At 42.0% G+C, this 18,400-nt stretch overlaps 3 protein-coding genes across 8 annotated transcripts; 2 read left to right on the top strand and 1 right to left on the bottom strand.

Moving 5' to 3' along the window:
• Positions 1–790: 790 nt before the first annotated feature.
• Positions 791–8,285, top strand: atad5b (ATPase family AAA domain containing 5b; the record flags this gene model as incomplete). The annotated part of the gene is made up of 13 exons (XM_080463623.1): positions 791–1,190; positions 2,618–2,950; positions 3,048–3,144; positions 3,233–3,306; positions 3,442–3,590; positions 4,452–4,620; positions 4,715–4,989; positions 5,088–5,181; positions 5,251–5,381; positions 5,887–6,018; positions 6,347–7,110; positions 7,203–7,361; positions 8,210–8,285. 13 exons carry the CDS (start codon positions 791–793, stop codon positions 8,283–8,285), a joined length of 2,853 nt encoding a protein of 950 aa, XP_080319749.1.
• Positions 7,647–11,315, bottom strand: tefm (transcription elongation factor, mitochondrial). Its single transcript, XM_080463852.1, has 5 exons — positions 11,125–11,315; positions 10,075–10,562; positions 9,381–9,530; positions 9,100–9,278; positions 7,647–8,987 (listed from the first exon to the last, which is right to left on the bottom strand). The coding sequence occupies exons 1-5, from the start codon at positions 11,165–11,167 to the stop codon at positions 8,717–8,719; spliced, it is 1,131 nt and encodes a 376-aa protein (XP_080319978.1). The 5' UTR covers positions 11,168–11,315; the 3' UTR covers positions 7,647–8,716.
• Positions 11,316–12,025: 710 nt separating this feature from the next.
• LOC308109922 (arf-GAP with dual PH domain-containing protein 2-like) lies at positions 12,026–18,036 on the top strand. 6 transcript variants are annotated; one of them, XM_080463793.1, is made up of 11 exons: positions 12,026–12,305; positions 13,045–13,175; positions 14,046–14,137; positions 14,427–14,512; positions 14,637–14,749; positions 14,843–14,989; positions 15,278–15,361; positions 16,013–16,075; positions 16,186–16,260; positions 16,397–16,625; positions 17,671–18,036. In XM_080463793.1, exons 1-11 carry the CDS (start codon positions 12,218–12,220, stop codon positions 17,697–17,699), a joined length of 1,137 nt encoding a protein of 378 aa, XP_080319919.1. In that variant the 5' UTR covers positions 12,026–12,217; the 3' UTR covers positions 17,700–18,036. The 6 variants fall into 6 exon arrangements, with proteins under 6 accessions (XP_080319919.1, XP_080319918.1, XP_080319917.1 ...); XM_080463792.1 differs by having other exon boundaries at positions 16,183–16,260; XM_080463791.1 differs by having other exon boundaries at positions 15,278–15,376.
• Positions 18,037–18,400: the final 364 nt, after the last annotated feature.

The raw sequence follows: 18,400 nt of genomic DNA, 5'->3' as shown, positions 1-18,400 counted from the left end.
AAAGATAGTTATAGTGACTGGTCAATAAAAATGGTCAGTTTTTTTCATTGAGTCAGGGTACTTCCAAGCAGGCTAGTTGGATAGGCAGAGGCCCATAAAAGGTTCCCAAGTTTCCCCTTGTAGATGATATACTGCCAAATCTTTCTGCTGACATGGAGGTCCAGTTTCTGTAACCAAGATGTCACGTGCAGGTCTCAAGAACTTAACCTGGAGGAGGGTCAGTCGTCTTATTTCAAGAATCAAAACATGAATGCCTGATTCTGTTCATGTTTTACATCAGTGTTATCAAAAGCGTGTAATAGGCGTTATCTTATACTCTTAACATGTGCATTGTATATTAAATAAATACCTGTAACAAAAATATCTATTCTGATCGAAACATTGGAATAAATATTTTCATGTTTTTTTCAGAATGAATAAACAATCACACACATATGAAGCTACATAAACTAAGGTATCTTTGTAAACAAGCCAAACTATCACGTTTTACTGTCATATGACGTCATCAAATTGCGCTCACACTTAATTATTACCAAATCAGCAACTGTTTTAAATTGACAGGTAAACTGCTACAGAATGTCAGTTATTATACCAGTATTTGTATCTTCTTTTTAAGTTAGCAAGGGAAATATGAAAAAAAGTTGAACGATCATTCTTGCTAAAAGTTATCGTCGCACAATTGACGTCACTTGAATGTCATACGTGAGAGACGAGCGCCAAACCCAAAAAATGCCCCCAGGTTTTCTCAAACGTTTACTGTCTTAAATCAAACTGAACGAAGACGCGAGCAATGCAGCGTTTAAACGCGAAGCCTCCGAGCTGCGAGGTGATACTTTTATCCGACAGCAGCTCTGATGATGAAGAAAACTCCTCGTCAGCAGCTGAAGTTTGCTCGGAGACATCAGCGCAGGAGAGGAGGCAGAAGAAATGTGCGAATATTGCTCCAATTTTCCTCCGCATGAAACGAAGCTGTGATGCGGAGTTGATTCATAAAGCAGCGTTCCCTCCTCGGAGTCCCTCTCTGGAGACAGTCAGCGCTGATGTTTCCCTCCAGAGAGGACAGATTCAGCCGCCCCCCTCAGCTCTGCACTGCCGCCTACAAGAAATCCAATCAGCCCATCCAGCTTTTCCAGTCCGAGCAGCTTTCAGCTCCCTGCAGAGGAGAGCAAGACCCCGGCTGCTGCAGCACGGTGAGACACACACTTCATACTGGAACATAAAACATTTTACCTTATTAATGTTGGGTAAGGTCACCCACTCATCCAAAAGTTTGCTTCACTTCCACCGTTATCCTACAAAAGCTTCTTCTTTAGAGTCCAAACACAGCGAGGATTTACTCACAGGCTTAAATATAGATACATTTTTTCTTTATCATAAAACTTTTACTTTATTTATTGTCCTTCTTATGCCTTGCTTAATTTCCATGTGTATTTATTAATTATTTATAATTCATTTGTAAAGCACTGAATTCTACTTAGAAAAATAATAAGAACAAATAATAACAGAAGCCTTTTAGTCAACTAACAAAAAAATTGCTTCTCCTATTTGGCCAGATTTGTGAAAGCACTCATGTCCATATTTTCTTTATATTTAAAAAAAGAAACCATACACAATAGATTTTTTTTCTGCGAGTGGAAACAAAACATTAACTATTATTAGGAGTTTGAGGCCCCCTCCTTTATAACATACAAGTTGAGCAATAATCATGTGAATATATTTATATGTACAGCTGTGTTGCACTATTAGGCTTTTAAACCTCCACCTAACCCTTTATCCATCTAAAGGTTGAAGGAGGCCGGATTCACTCTAGACAGGTCGCCATTGCACCATAGCCCAAACCTGGAGAGATACACAACCACACACTTACATTTACACACATAGACTATTTAGAGTCATCAATTAGCCGTAGAAACGCATGTTTTCGCACTGTGGGAGGAAATCCGAGTATCCACCCATGTACAAGGAGAACAGCTCTGCACAAACAGACCCCCAAGCCAAACCCGGACTGTGGATCATATGAAGAGGAAGTTGTATCTAATAAAAATATATTGAATTGAGCTTTTCTGCACAAATGACTAATTCAGAGTTGTAGTCAGAATTAGATTTATATGACTCATTGTTGACTGATCGTAGTCAATATATACAGTATTCTTTTATAGGTTTTTAATAACTTTTCCCAATAAGTGACTTTAAAAGTCAGAAATGCTAGAAACTGGTGCTTTCAAATAAACTCAAAATAATTATGGAAAAAAAAGTATTTCGATGCTCCTTTCCAATTAGTTTTACTTTTGAGGAACACAGATGTTGTGCTGCTGACAATCAAAATACTATAAACTCACATGGGGAACATGTAAAGTTCACACACTCTGAGCATACAGGGGCATTTTACTCCACAACCTTCCTAACTTTATTCCACTGTTTTATTCTCTCACTGACTCCAATTTCAATGTTTTATTGTTGAAAATGTAAAATTTGAACTATGATGCGTAACTTCCAATACGGAAAATTCAACCAGTATCACAAAAAAAATCTTTTTTTCTGGTTTTACTCTCAACCTTTACCCCTTTAGGATCTAATTTTCCCCATGATTGGTTTTTGCCGTTTTTCCTCTCCGAAGCAGAAGACGTCTCGCAGCAGCCCATCGGCGAGAAAAGAAAGCAGATGAATGAAATCTCTCCCAGGGTACCGAAGCGTCTGAGGCCTTGTCTGCCCGCAGTGGGTGCTGACGGTACGGGTCACTGTCACCTGTCAGCACAGGATGTCCACAACAGTCCCGCCCCTCCCGAGAAGACGCTGCCCCGGAGCAGCAGGCTGAGTCGCTCTCACAGACTGAAGGCGCGAAGCGAGACCTCAGCAGGCCTGGTGTGCAACTATGAGTCGAAGTCTGCAGGGACGAATCACAGTGAGCCGGACAAGCCGACTCCCAAAACCTCCGACAGATTTCAAAAAGGTCGAGCTTCTCAACTTTTTTTTTTCTTTGTTTTTTTTTTGAGAATTGTCACTTCAGGCTTTTTAAGTGAAAATATTTTTCTTTGATTTGTGTCTAGTTTTCAATATTGAAGATCGACTGTGGACAGAAAAATACAGTCCTCAGCATTCAAGTGATGTCATTGGTAATTCTGCCTCACTGACTAAATTACACAGGTGATTTTTATCTAATTACAGAACATCAATGTGCGAATTATGTATTGAAGTTTAAAGCAAAAGCAACGTTTCTTTCTCTTGGTTTCAGTTGGTTGAAAAGATGGAAGCTTCGAGCTGACCGTGACAACAGGAGGAGACCCGAGGAAACGAAAGAAGAAAGCGGTAATGGGATGAACTGTCCTTTCAGCCGTCGCGATCTCTTGAGTCAAATGTTTGCTGGTTCTCACGTGCCCGCATCATGAAGGGTTTTGTTGTTTCTATTTGGATGGGAGCAGTGATGATCGTCTTCCTGTGTAGACTCCTGGGACTGTGGAGACTTTCAGGGTGAGACCGGGTCCGAAGATGACCGAGAGGAGCCTCTGTGTAACGCCATGCTGATTACAGGACCTCCCGGTGTGGGCAAGACCGCCTCAGTGTACGCCTGCGCTCAGGAGTTTGGCTTCAAGGTAGAAACAAAGGTCCCGTTCCTCTTTTTCCACCCTCTCGACTGACCTTCAAATATTTGTACCCTAAAAAAAAAAAAAAAGCTTTCTTCCCAAGAGGAATTGTTGCAACAAAGAAATAATCCACCTGACACATTTTCTTACTTTTTGTGTTGTTTAGGTGATTAATTCTCAAACGGTGTTCTGTTATATGAAAGGAAGGGTCCACTGATTCACAGTTTGAATACAGTAATGCTGTTTTGTCATCCGTGTCTGTTTTTATTCACCATGTAACATTTAAAAATTCAGTCCTTACAAATTCCTCACGAAACCACTTTTTTTTTTTTTTTATCATGCAGTCACTCCAAGATGTACTTATATTAAACTGTTTCACAATTTTTCTCAGCAATATAAATATTTTCACTCTTTTTCTGCAAAGTGTTTTGGCAAAAGACAAAAATCTAATGTAGAATCATGTTTATTCAACTCGCATTTACATTTTTATTGATATTATTATATTGAAAATTCATTATTATGTAACTACTATTTTGTTGTATTTTTTAAATATAATTTTATACCTTCTACACTTGAGATGCTTCCATTCAAGGGAGAACAAATACTTTTCTCCTACTATGTATGAAATGCTGTAATTTTCTGCAACCTTAATATTTTCACATTTTAATTCATGAAATGTAAAGATTTTAAAATACATTGTCCAGTTAATGAAGTGAGTCTTGAGCGCAGCCCTTGGTCAAAGAGAATCACTTCACAGCAGTTATTTTTTTGGTGTTTCTCGCCATCAGGACCACCCTGTGATCAGCCTCTGAATGAGTGGAGTCATTCCTTCTTTTCTTTTTTTTTGTCCTTTCTGAATTATAATGAAAGGTATTCGAGGTGAACTGCGCCTCGCAGCGCAGTGGCCGCCATGTTCTGTCCCAACTGAAGGAGGCTACCCAGTCCCACCTAGTGGAGACTTCAGGGAAAGATCCTCTGAAACCAGCTTACGTCAACCTCTACAACACAAGCAGCACTAATAAATCCGAGCTCCTACCTGGTAAAACCACTCAGTCTTCTTGTAATCTTCTTGTTTTAGAGTTAGACAGCAGCGAAGGACTCGCAGGTTATTTGTGTTCATTTTCTTCTCACAGGAAAAACTGCAGTCCCTAAAACTGCCACCTCCATTTCAAGAAAGCCAGCCACATGGAGCTTGAGATGCTCAGCTCGGAAAGTAAAAACCAAACCAGCCACAGCCAACTTGAGGCATTACTTTAAGATGAAGGCCAAGGCAGATCGCTGCCACTTTGGTGGCCTGCTGCCACCTGAAAAAACAGACAAGAAAACAGTGGACATCTCATCACTCGGCTCTGATCAAACACTGCCACAGAACAAAAAGACAGCCACTTCGCTGATTCTGTTTGAAGAGGTAAACACCGCGCTGACGCTCCACTTAGTAGATCTCGAGCTGCAAATCTGTGTTTATGTGCAGCGGATCCCCTTGCAACCATCTTCCTGCTTTCTCAGGTTGATGTCATATTTGAGGATGATGTTGGATTCCTTGCCGCCATCAAGGCTTTCATGATGACCACCAAAAGACCCGTTGTCCTGACCACAAATGGTAAACACATCCACAGATGTGGAAGACATTTGAAGGGAAGCTGTGATCAGTGTAATCTCTCTTCCTCAGATCCTTCGTTCAGAAAGCGGTTTGACTGTAGCCTGGAGGAAGTAATTTACAAACGCCCATCTGCAGTAAGTCACACTATATCTCATTATTTGTATTTTATTTGTTTATGGAGCCAGACGGAAAACCTTTTGGTGTATCTGTTCCTGACAGCCCCCGATTAGATGCGGAATGTGGCATAAACAACAACCAAGCTGGAAGCTTAATATCTTTATTTTTGAATTCATTTATTTGTATAGTGCTACAGTCCCACAAAGTAAAAGGGGGATGGGAAAAAGAAAAACCAGCATTGGAAGAAAGCCCTGCAGAATCGGTGGACTGGTCGATCACAGACTTCCAGTTCCACTGTCAAGAGTCTGCAGGAATGTACAAAGAGAGGACCGAGCCCGAACTACAGGGATAAAGACACATAATGTTAATGACGTCATTATATATGGAGTCTGAACCTCTAACAGCTTTACTAGAAAATAGACCAGTGTGACTCGAACAAGCCTTGGCTTTAAGTTACATCAAGTTTTAAGTCTGATCTGCTCTTTAAGATATGACAGAGCCTCGTCGTGGAGAGCTTCTCTTCAGAAAAGCAAATCAGGGGAAACCGAAACGGGAGAGTTAAATGAATGTATTCGTATCCACCCAAAGGCAAGTGTCTGTAGTTACCTGCAGCTGGTGTGTCTGGCTGAGAAAGTGCAAGTGGACGTGGAGGACATCAGCTGCCTCCTCAGACTCTCCAGTGGAGACGTCCGGCGCTGCCTGCTGCAGCTGCAACTCTGGGTGCAGAGCAGAGGAAGATCTCAGAGTAAGTGTGTTTTTAACTCAAATCTGGTGATTGGAATGATAAACGCTCTAAAGCCCAGTGCATTTTACAAGGTTTTCTTGATTTCCTCATCCAGATGTAAATGTATCTGAAAGGGGCGGCAGCTCAGACCTGCAGCTTCTTTCAGGCTGCTCTGCTTTTACGTTGGGTCTCCAACCTGCAACCTTGCAATTTCTACTGAATTGTCTAAAGGCGAGTATTTATACCTTTCACCAACTCGTGACCTGCACACAGTTCTAAAAACAATGCCGCTGATCGGTCAGTTCTTCTGTTGGTGTTCGACAGTGTCCATCCTGGCCTGAAACCGAAATAAACGAGCTCCTGAGGCTTCTCGCTGAGAGTCGGAGAAGAGGCGTGCCACTTCTGTACACCAACCTGGAACTTCTGCTTGGCACGGTGATGTTTTTTGGGCTGCAGAAGGAGCCATCAGTCCCCCGTGATGATGTGAAAGTCAAACAGAGGAACCAGAGGATCAGTCCGAATGTGTCAGTGCAACATGTAAAGAATATCTCAAAGCTAAGCCGAAGGGAGGATAGTTTAACGACGTTTGACGACTCGTCGTTCTCCAACCTGACCCACAAACATCCAAGAACATCACTGTCATTAACTGGGATTTGTTCAACCGTCGGTACTGAGCGAAAAGCACCTAATACTGTAACTGACTGTTTGGATGGCCTGGCTGACTTCTTTGACTTGATGTCCTTGTCGGATGCTTCGCTGCCAGCTGTGGGGAAGCTTGTTGTAGGATCATCTGAGACATTCGTCTGGACCGGAGCGCAGTTGAAGGACAATTTGCTGGATGAGATGAGCGAGGAGGACGATGGTAACTGGAGCCAGGAGAGACTGCCGCTGGAGATCCAGGCTGCAGTTGAAGGTCTGGGATGCCGCAGGTGCTGGTGGAGGCTGTGCGAGGCACAGACTGAAGCCCAGAGCTACAGACGGCAGCTGGATGACCAGACGTGGAAGAGCCTGATGGGGAGTCTGGCAGTGAAAGGCTCTTCTAGAAACAACCGCCTCAGTTTTAGTGTTCAACCGCTCTGTGCTCCCAGGTGAGTCCGTTCTCTCTCTCTGTGGCAGCAAGAACATCAACTGGCATTCAAACCAGCCACCTCTCTGTATAGATCATATACTTGTCTTTTAGTGTGTCCCGAAGACGATACAAGCTGAGCAGGGCGGTACTCAGCAGTAAATACTTCAGCCTGCAGGGGAACAGAGAGGCGGTCAGCGTCGACTACATGCCATTCCTGCGCTTCATCTGTCGCTCCTGCATGGAGCAGCAACAAAAGGAGGAGCCAGCGAGGTGGGTGCTGCACTCTGTTCACTGTGGCGGGGCTGCAATTCTCGCGGCACACACTCAGGGTTTGTTTTGATTTTCATTCGACCAAAGTTGTAACTAAGTTTAGAAAGACAGACAACATTTGTTATATTTTAGGATTTGTTCACACAAGCCAGGTTCGTTCTGATGAAAATGACAGCTGGTCTGATTTATTGTCGTCCTTCTGTGGAAGTGTAACAGCTACCATCTTCACTCAGGTGGCTTCCAGGTTAGTGAAGGAAGCGGATGACAAATAAATATCACTAGTTTGAATCTTACATGTTTTTATGTAGAAGGGATGTTTTACAATATGCATCACTAAAGCTTCACAGCGTGCATTTTATGTGTAACAATACCAGTTTCTGCTTAAATAAATTGTGTTGTGTTCTCATAAGAAAAACTACAAAAAAAAAAGGCAACAATAAATTGATAACTTTCCTGTGTTAATCCACTATTCTAAACCATAAATCGCTGTGTCAGCACATAGTAAACGGGATCAACAATTCCAGGGTTATCCAACAATTCTGGTAGAAAATACAAGCCCTTTTTTTTGTGTGTGTGTGTGTTGTCTCATGAATTCAAACGTTTGTGAATGTGAATGAAATGCTTAAAAATTTAACCAAACAACAGTGTAGACATTTCTATTTGCACTACGAGCGTGATCACAGGCGAGAACTACGCATCTTCTTTGCTCGATGGTTCGTTAAGCTCCTAGATGACTTGTATTATCGATTGTCTTTTTTTAATGTTGCTTCTACTAATTAGTTACTTACACATGATCTATAAGCATCATATTAGTAGCAAAGCTGTAATCAATTTATTCCCTCGTTCAGGTGTCTGAACTATCTCAGCAGGAAGGATCTGGGAATCTCAAAGTCAACTATGCAACTCCTGGCAGAAGAGTTTTGATCCCCCACCTCCTCCTCCTCCTCACTCCCACCAGTATTTATTATGAATTTCAGGCAATGAGATGAACCATGTTTTATTTACAAGTGCAACCATGACATGTAAATAAAGATCTATTTTTGTAAAAAATGAGCGGTTTTTAACAGAATTATTGAAAAATAGTGAGACAAGTTCAGGGGAGTTCAGTGTATTTTGGTTCTTTCACCATAAAAACAAATGCAACACAACAGGAAGGAAAATTCAGAGTATGAAGATGACTGACGGCTATTACTTTATGTAATTGTTCATTTCAACATAGAACAACACTACAGCAGTCCTCAGGTTCAGCATCCCAAAAATAATAATTGTTAACTCAATACTTTAAATATATGGTTCAAAAGGATTTTTCGCTCCCGTCTGATGTAGTGTGGCCGTGTGATCAGTTCAAGTAACGGCTAACAGGAAGACTCACTGAGCAGCTCATAAAAAGCTACAGCCTGAAGCAGAGCGTCGCACAGTTCCTCCCCTCCTCCGCCGCCTCTCCTGCCCAGCTGGAAGGAGTTCCTGTACTTCACCAGCATCTCCTGGGGAACGTTTATCCGGGGAAGCTTCTGTGTCACCGACTCCGTCATCAGCTGTCGCACGATCTGCGCCCCGCTGGTCCGAGACTCGCCCACCATCAGTCCAAAGTGGCGCCCCACGGCGGTGCGCACCATGTTGAGAACCCTGTGAAGGAATCGGAAAGGAAAGTGTGGCGTAAGTTATTACACGTCTCCAAACTCAACCGAATAGTGCCTTTTGAAGCCTCGCTGATATTTCTGAAATCTCGTTTTCTCACTTGGGAGGAGAGTTTGAATCTGATGGGAAGTTTTTGGGCTCCAGCAGAGCAAACAGCATGGCCTCCACAGACCTCATATGAGCCATGACGGGGAACAGAGACGTGTTCTGGACCGAGATGGAGGATTTCTCAATTATATAAAAGTCTGCTGAGGGGAGAAGAGCCACGACGGAAGAGACCTGGGGACAGAACGCTGAAATTACTGAAAGCCAAAAGAGACACTTGTATTGCAGAAGAGTGTACATCACTAATTGAGCGCACCAACAATAATATACACTCACATCATTCAAATAAGCAGAAGCCATGTAGTTTCCTTTCAAGAAATTAGGACATTCCAGGTGTTGCCAGTCCAACACAGTCATTCCACGGTCCACATGTGCCCAAGCCACCTTATTAGTCCCACAAACGATCGACACTATAGTATTGGCATCCTGTAATTAGAGAAACAAAAAATGCATTCATGGGAGATCAGAGGAGAGCCTTGCTCTGCATTCTTGAGATACATTTAACACAGTTTACAACTGGGAGAATATTAGTTTGACACTTAATCTTTAGGAGTGAAGGCAGAGATCAGAATCCGCTCTCTGGTAAGAGAGGGGAGTGCTTTGTACACATCAGTGGTTCTCTATTATAAGTAACCACTAATATTGGTAGAAGAAGTGGCCTGTTGGTCCCTGACAGCTCTGGCCAAATGATTTCTAGAGTTAAAAAATTTTTTTGAGACTACTAAAAAATATTAAAACACACTTTTAAGTGAGGTCAGGGATCAACATAGGAACGCTGACTTGGCAACATTTTGATCCTGCACTATGGGAGTAAATGTGTAAACAGTAGAACATGTTGCCTTGTAAAAGCTGATGAAAGCTCTCCTGATAGACGCTCAGTTGTGAACCACATGTCAAATGTGAAGTTTTCTATCTCCGATTCAGAATATTGTCGATGCTTTGAGGACTGAACACCTGCACAGACTCTCACCTCCAACTGGGACTTGTCAACGTCTGGCTTGATGAACTTGACGAGCCGTATCTTCACTTTCCTCTCCTTCTTAACTGGGTTGAGGATGGAGTTGAAGACTACCACTGCACTCTTGTGCTTCAGCAGCGGTACATTCACCACACTCTCCAGAGTTTTGAACGGTCCGTTTTTAGTCCTGTACTCCACGATGTTAAGTGACTTGCGGCCTCTGAGCAGCTTCACGCAGGCCAGCTCTGCGGCCGGGGCGTTGTTGAGGAGCTGCAGGATGGCCGCTTGTTGCTCGAGGGTGTAGTAGGCATCCAGGGGTCTGCTCTGGTCCACCTGGCAGGGCTCAGAGGGGAAGGAGATGGTGGCGTTCAGGGTCTCAAAGCCGGCCACGGGCACCCGGCTCCTCCAGCAGCAGGTGCACTGGACGTAACGCAGCTCCAGCTCCGGGGGTGAGCCTTGCTGAGGGCGGAGGAATGAGCCCGGTTGCCCCACATATTGAGCTGTGGGGGAGGCACAATCAGAAATTAATTTTAAGGCACTTTTAAAGATAAAAACCGAACAATTCCGCATGAGCAGGCCGAGGTGAAGGTGGAAAGGAAAAACTCCTTTTTAACAGGAAGAAACCTACACAATTATACTCAGAGGGGGCAACTTTCTGCTGTTCCAGTTGGATGTGGACCATAGAGGCGAGAAAAGAAAAGGACAGAGACAAGAAGCAACAAGCAAACAGGGATAAACCCACTCGCTGCAGACATGATGGGGGCAGGAGACTCAGACCACAAACTTGTGAAACGTCACTGTATGGAGGGTGAGAAAGAACGAAGCTTGTGGCATGTGGCAGCTTCACCAGAAATATAGATTACAAAGCACACGCACACACACCACGTGATCTGCAGCACTGCCTGGCCCAAACATACAATAAAAGAACTTGGTCCAGAACAAGTTAAACTAAAGAAAATGCGTCTGAAACAAAGTAAACCACATGGAGACTCCATTCATTAAAGAGATCGAGCAGATCTTTTCAAACAGAGCGGGAGACATTTCTCATTTCTAAGTATTTACCTCTTTGAATGACCGATGACAGAAACCGTCTGGCGACCCACATCGTCGCTTCCCGAGGAAATTATACGGTAGTTTTATTTACAACATTGTGCAAAATAATAACTTTGTCCTTTGATTTTTTTTGTTGTCAGATCAACCGATTACAGTCATCTGCTTCCGGGGTGCTTCTTCTTCTTCCTCGTTTTTTCTGCAGATGTTACACGACATTGATGCATTACCGCCCTCAGCTGGTGAAATTAATTTACTACATTCTGAAACGTTTCCGAGGCTCCTGCGTGTTTCAGCCTGTTTATGGATGTAAAAAAAAAAAGAAGCCTTTTCTCGATGTCATGAGTTGTAACATCCGTTTCTTTTATGTCAGTTTTCACAGAATAAGTTGTATACTTTCTAGTATGATTGAAAGTCTCCAATTTATTTGCTCGTTTATTTTTAATAGTATGAATAGTAATTCATATTGTTTTTTATTGTCTCAATGCAACGTAAACTTGTTGTGATGCCTGATTAAAAAACCTGATCAGATATGATTTTGTCTCTCTGCTGATCAGGACGTTACTATCCCTATTGTGTTGCTTAAGATACGATGTTTAAAATCAGAAGTGGTACATATATATATATGTACGTACACATAGCTTTTACTATTAGTTGCAATTATTTCTTTCTTTCTTTCTTTCTTTCTTTCTTTCTTTCTTTCTTTCTTTCTTTCTTTCTTTCTTTCTTTCTGTCTGTCTGTCTGTCTGTCTGTCTGTCTGTCTGTCTGTCTGTCTGACCACACTACAGGCAAATAACTTTACTATAGCTGAAACTATCAGCCTAATGCAGTAAGTCAATCACTGTGCCACACAGTGACGTCAGTTTCACTTCCTTTCTGTTATTTCTGGACTCGCGTGTTTGTGTGCAGAACAATATACTTCATGATGTTGCCCTGTTAAGAGGAAATACAGGCCAGTGAGGAGAAACCCTGCTTTCACCTGTCGCGGCGCAAAACAAAAAGCTCTGAACTATGCGACGTACAGAGTCAAGATGGCGATAAGACCTAGTCGTTGTTTTTGTTGCATTTGACTGTCGATCAGACAGAAATACACTACTTTAACTTATGGCTGCTCTGGAAAGAAACAATAAGATCCTGCTTGATTTGGTGCGACAGCCTGGTAATACTCTGTGCGCGGATTGTGGATCTCCAGGTGAGTACACTGATCTGTAATGTCTCTATGCATGTCTGCATCGTCTGATGCGAACTCAGTATTCATTTCCTTTATAAAAAATATTTCAACTGTGATGATTCACCTTGATTACTGTAATCTACAGAGGCGTCATTATTTAATAACATTTTCTTTTTTTCACCAAATGCCTCTGTAGATGACACTTTTCTTCATTTATGCTTAAAGAACATGAAGGTAATCCCTACTACATTGAGTCTCGTGATGTTTTCTACAGAACTTTTATCGTCACGTTCAGCAATTAATGTTTCTAGAGGGAAGAGCTGACTGTTTATTTGAGGCATGACCTCACTGCTCCTCTTATAACTCACAACATGTCCGTGGCATCAACGCGATCAGGTAACACAGTGTGATACATTAAGTTAGTTTGAAGACAAACAAGAAGTTAAACTTTGGTTCATCCATCCGTTTCCTATGCCGCTTTATCCAATTTGGGGTTTGTGGCCCAAGGCAAGCTATACCCTGAACCCTTTACCCAAAGAAAACATGTAAACTCTGCACGGAAAGGCTCCAAAGTCTGAATGAAACTTGAGCTGCAGACCTTGTCACTATGAGTCAAGAGTACAAACCACTTCGCCAATGTGCAACCCACTTTGATTCACGTCCTTCTTTAATGTAATGCACATTACTAAAATGCGGCTGATGAATATTTGATTCAGTTCCTTCTTTTCTTCATAAACAGTAAGGTTGTTTTTGCTTGCAGAACCTGACTGGGCCTCCTACACTCTCGGTGTGTTTGTCTGCCTGAACTGTTCTGGGCTGCATCGCAACTTATCTGCTGTGAGCAAAGTGAAATCCATCCGTCTGGATCACTGGGAAGATTCACTCGTGGAGGTAAGGGATTTATTCTACAGCATTTCTTTATTTCAAAATGTTTGATTTGTAGAAATGAGCATACTTCTAGATGATGCTTGGAAAATAAGTGAGAAAATGTGCATTCAGTTTGAAAATGTACATTTCAGCATTTTTTTTCTCTCACACACATTTTAGTTTGTGAGTCATCCCGCAGTTCAAAGTGTGTTTTACAGGTAGTTGATTGATAAAAGTTAAACCCTCAGAAGCACAAGCGACTGAGCAGTTTCTTTAAGTAGGTCCGCAATGATCAGTGTCAAAAGTGATGCAACTTTGGTTAAAAAAAATAATAATGTCAATAATTTGAAGCATCTTCTTTTTGTTGTGTTCTCAAGAATAATTTCATATTCAACATATTCAGGTTTTTCAAAAGTTTAGCACTCTTCAATTAACTTGAATATCACACAATAGAACAATGCAACATCCTGTGTGCGTGTGCGTGTGTGTGTGTGTGTGTGTGTGTGTGTGTGTACACATTGACATTCCGAGTCATTAATGAAGCGAATACTTCCATGTTACTGTTTAATGTAATCTAATACTTTGGAGCTGAGTCAGTTATGATATTGTTGTTATGGTCCACAAAGTAGATATTACTGACAGTCTAATATGAAACAATGTTGTTTTGATGTAAAGATATATAGCAAGAAAATTACCCCATAGGTTAATTTTTAATTTTTTTTTTATCATGTCAGAATCTTCACCAGACAACTTTTTAACTTAAAGATTTTTTAATAAAAAAAAAAAAATTAAGAACTTGTCCTGCAAATCAGGACATATTCTGCACAGAAGCTGTCTACAAACGGATCTCTGTGTGTCCCCCCCCCCCCCCCCCCCCCCCCCCTGTGGTTTCAGTTCATGCAGGAAAGAGGCAATTCTGTCTGCAAAACAATCTATGAGAAGTGCATCCCTCCGTTTTTCTACCAACCGCAGCAAAAAGACTGCATGTGAGTTTCACTCGTTGTTCATTCTCCTCGGCGGTGAAGCAGAAGTGGGAAATGAAGACTCGACAAATCACGGGTCTCCTTACTGAATGGGAGTTGAGAGAGTTCATGGTGGCCGGCGGGAAAGAGGAACAGTGCAGCAAGTTGTTATAGAGAAGTGGAGCAATACTGTCTACATTAGGGGCAGGCCAGCGCAGGTTGAATGACTTCTATTTGCTTTTGAAACGCTGTGTCATCTGTTTGCAATGATAATACAAAAATGTAAAAAAAACAAAAACAACTTTGGTTTTAGTGTTTTAAAAGATCAATGGATCCGTGCCAAATATGAGAGAAGGGAATTCACGGGGGAAAACAACAGTAATGAAGCGTACAGTTCAGGTAATCATCCTGCCATGACATCCACAAGAAACTAACCTTCCCAGTGAATTAAGTGTATTCTTTTGTGCTGAGATGACGAGGCGGCGTTTCGTTGCTTTTCGTCCCTTTGACGTCTGGAACGCAGATCAATTTGAGTCGACACTGTGGAAGAAGGGCAGAGACAACAAGCAGTTCCTGAAGAGGATTTTTCTGCTGTCGCACAGAGATTTCACCCTCAGATACTTCATTAAAGCAGATGTAAGCGCTCCGCAACGCTTTGTTATCAACACACTTTGCTGTTGCTGCATTCAAAGGTCTTTTCTCCTAATAATTTCTGTCGTTCACACTCAGTCCAAGGCTCCCAAAGCCGTCATCAGCATGAAAGATCTGAATGCAGTTTTCCAGCCGGAGAAGATTGGTCACGCCCACGGCCTGCAGATTTCCTACCTGGAGGATGAACGCATGAGGAACCTGTTTGTTTATCATGAGGATGGGCAGGTGAGACTGACCAGGAGCGTCCTGGATTACAAGTCCTAACAGATCTCAGTTTGATGGACGCAGCATTCAGAGCTGGAGCTTTGAAAACATGGCAGAGGATTTGATCATCCACGTTCTCTTTTGATTCCGACACCTCACATTCAGTCTGAGAAAGATAAAGTGGTACTCAGACCAACCTGTACGCACCCTTTGGGACAGGTTCTCTCATAATAATCAAACTGGAATGGCGGTTGATTGGACGAGCCTTCTTCATTCCTCTTCCTGACTTCCTGGTTTGTCTATTTCCAGAAGATCGTGTCCTTTTTCAACGCTCTCCGGGCAACGCGCTTGGCTTACCTCCTGAAGAAACACCCCAGCCTCCGAGCCAGCGATGTGAGACACGTTCCCGTTAAGCTTACGACCATCTATCCACCTTCCGTACAGACTTCTCCCACTGAACCGATCCCAGCTCCACACTAAACTCACATTCATGCCCACAGGCACTTTAGAATCACCCATTTATGTGATATGCATGTCTTTGAACACGGAGAAAACCCAGAGAACATGGGGAGAATGTGCAAACTCCACACGGGAAAGCCCCCAGGTCCCGAGTCCTTTTTACCCCACAAACTCAACTTAACAAAGTTGAGTCTTAACAAAACCTAATAAAGCTGTGAATTATGTCCACAGCTGCATTAAATATATTGGTTTGTGTTGCATTCAAGGGATTTAATCTGAATTAACATACATACACTTTTTGAATTCCACTTTATTTGAATGCACAGATTAGATAAATCTATACAGCATCTGACCTTTAATCTGCATTTTCTAATCTTACATAATCAGTAATTGACGCAACAACATTGTATTATATCTCTTTGACATACTTGTACTTGAATACATGAGATGTGTTTTTGTTACATGTTGTGACAAACTTAAATTAAATGAAATGTATAAAAATTCTTGATCCTTTAGCAATTTGTGAGGTTAAAGAGATTTGATTACTGCTGCAGCTAACATTGTTATTTGTGTCTCTTTTCACAGTTAATACCCCAATTAACAACATATTGCATGAAGGAAGGGTACATGGAAAAAACTGGGCCAACGGTTTGTATATCCACCAACGGAGTCAGTTAGATTTTTTTTTCCCCCCCTCCAGCTCGGATTAATCCACCTCACTGACAGCTGCTGTGTGTTCCTGTGTTTATTCTCAGCAGCGAGAGCCCTTCAAGAAGAGGTGGTTCACACTGTGCTCAGTGAACAGGAAGCTCCTGTATTTTAAATCCCCACTGGTAATGCACGCACGGTGTGACATGATATGTCAACGCTGAATAATACGATTAGTACCAAAATAAGAAAATTGTAGATCATGTAAGGAAGAAAAAAAACGGAGTGATGACAGTTGATCGTGTTGCCCCCCCGGGTCAGGATGCCACAGAGCTGGGGGCAGTCTTCATCGGCACGGAGAGTCATGGCTACTCCGCCTCGGGGAGCAGCGGCCGGAGCACGAGGGGAGGCCGGTGGCACTGCGAGATCACCCTGCAGACGCCGGACAGACAGTTTGTGTTCAGATGTGAGCAGGATCAGGATCAGAGGGAATGGCTGGAAGCCTTCGGAACGGTCATCTCTCAGCCCATGACTCCAGAGGACTACTCAAGTAAGACACCTTCTTTCCACCGTAACTGATGAATTTTTTATTTAATTTTTTTTACAACCATGAATGAATGAATATAACTCCACCAATCATATATTTACTGATTCGATTATTGACAAAAATGTTATTACAACAATTAATCAAGTATATGTCTACACTATGGGCCAGTTGGTTTGTTATTGGCTTCATTACATTGAAAAAGGCCAGTGTGTTTACATTATTTCAGGTATTACTTCATTGGCCATGATCACATTACTGGTTGTCTGACACCTGAAGCGATGCAGCCGATGGCGGATGTTTGTTTTTTGCTTGCATGTGTTTATTTTCTGTCGTCTAGCCTTTTGCAACACACTTGATAGGCTGCAACTGGATGTTGCTGAAGCTACAACACCCACAAAATCTTGAACAATGATATCCCATCGGCCCATTTCTCACTCCCTCACCAACATTATGATATGAAATATAAAATGTACGGCGACGCAGCATTTTGTTTGTATGCTTCGTAAACCTGGAATAAACTGTAGCTCATAAAACCAATTCATTTTCTGGACAATGTTAAGAAGCAGCTTTGGAGATGCTTTCAACAGTTAACCTCCCGGAATGAATGTGACCTTCCTCTCCTCATATCTGTGTTTTAATAGTTGCTTTTTAAATCACCTTTTTTAGTCAGACATTTTAGTTTTAATTGCCATAGCCCCATTCATACTATTAACTGGTATTTATTGATTAATGTTAAACCAATGTTAATCGCAAAAAAGTAAAGGTTGCAAACAAGAGATTGAAATAAAAATAAAAACAAAAAATGGCAGTAATATATTCAGATGTGTAAATAAAAATAGAAATGACGACACAAAAATATGCAAACTGGGAAATAAGAGAAAGAAACAATATCTGTGAAAAGCACCGAAGTCTCAGTGAATCAAATGAAATCTATAAATACGTGGGTGAGAAATGAATGAAAAGGAAATATGAACTAAAATTCTTGTAAAAAAAAAAGAAGGTGAGTGTAAAGGTCGTATTCTCACTTCTTCATCGCTTTCCTGTCCAGATGAAGCCAACCTGAGAAGAGGAAAATAACTGGATCAGCTTGACCTGCCGTGTTCTGAAAACACTGAAGTCTCCTCTTGTTGATTGATCCTGAGCTTGTCACTGAGACGGAGCCGGACGCAGCCGGACGCAGACACTGTTCGCTCGGCGCTGACTAGTTCCCCACTTCAACATTTTGCACGATGTACAGTACATAGTACATTTGGAAAAGTTACGGTCACAGCTGAGATGATGCTTCTAACCCTTCTTTATAGCGTCACCTTTGGGGACTATGTGATATGCATCAACTTAAAAAGAAAAAGTGTATTTATTAAAATAAAGGTTTTACATTTTTACAAATAATTACATTTTGAGGCATTTTGCTTGCATCATGTTGACTCATTTTGATTTCATTCATAATAATATGCCATTGACTTTTCAAGGGTGCTCAGAGAGACTTTTCCCCTCTGGTGCTGACAGGAATCTGACTGTGTCCATTTTAATCAAAAAACAAACTAATAAAATCCACCTTGGTCCATGATTCAACTCTGAGAGGACCGGGGAGCCAGTGAGGAGATGTCAGGGTTGGGAGGTGTGATCATGTTGCGTGTGTCTCAACAAGAAAAAATAACATACTGAACACTGCTTGTGCACCTTCATCCACACGCTGACCAAGGTGCTCCACCCTGCAGGGTACTTTTAAGGTGGTGGTGGGATGAGATGCTCCACTGCGCGCCGCCTCATGTGACCTG

The sequence above is a fragment of the Lipophrys pholis genome (genome assembly GCF_963383615.2).
Source record: "Lipophrys pholis genome assembly, chromosome: 5".
Taxonomy (NCBI): domain Eukaryota; kingdom Metazoa; phylum Chordata; class Actinopteri; order Blenniiformes; family Blenniidae; genus Lipophrys; species Lipophrys pholis.
Note: the sequence above shows the minus strand (reverse complement) of the source record. Positions and strands in the feature narration are given on the sequence as shown.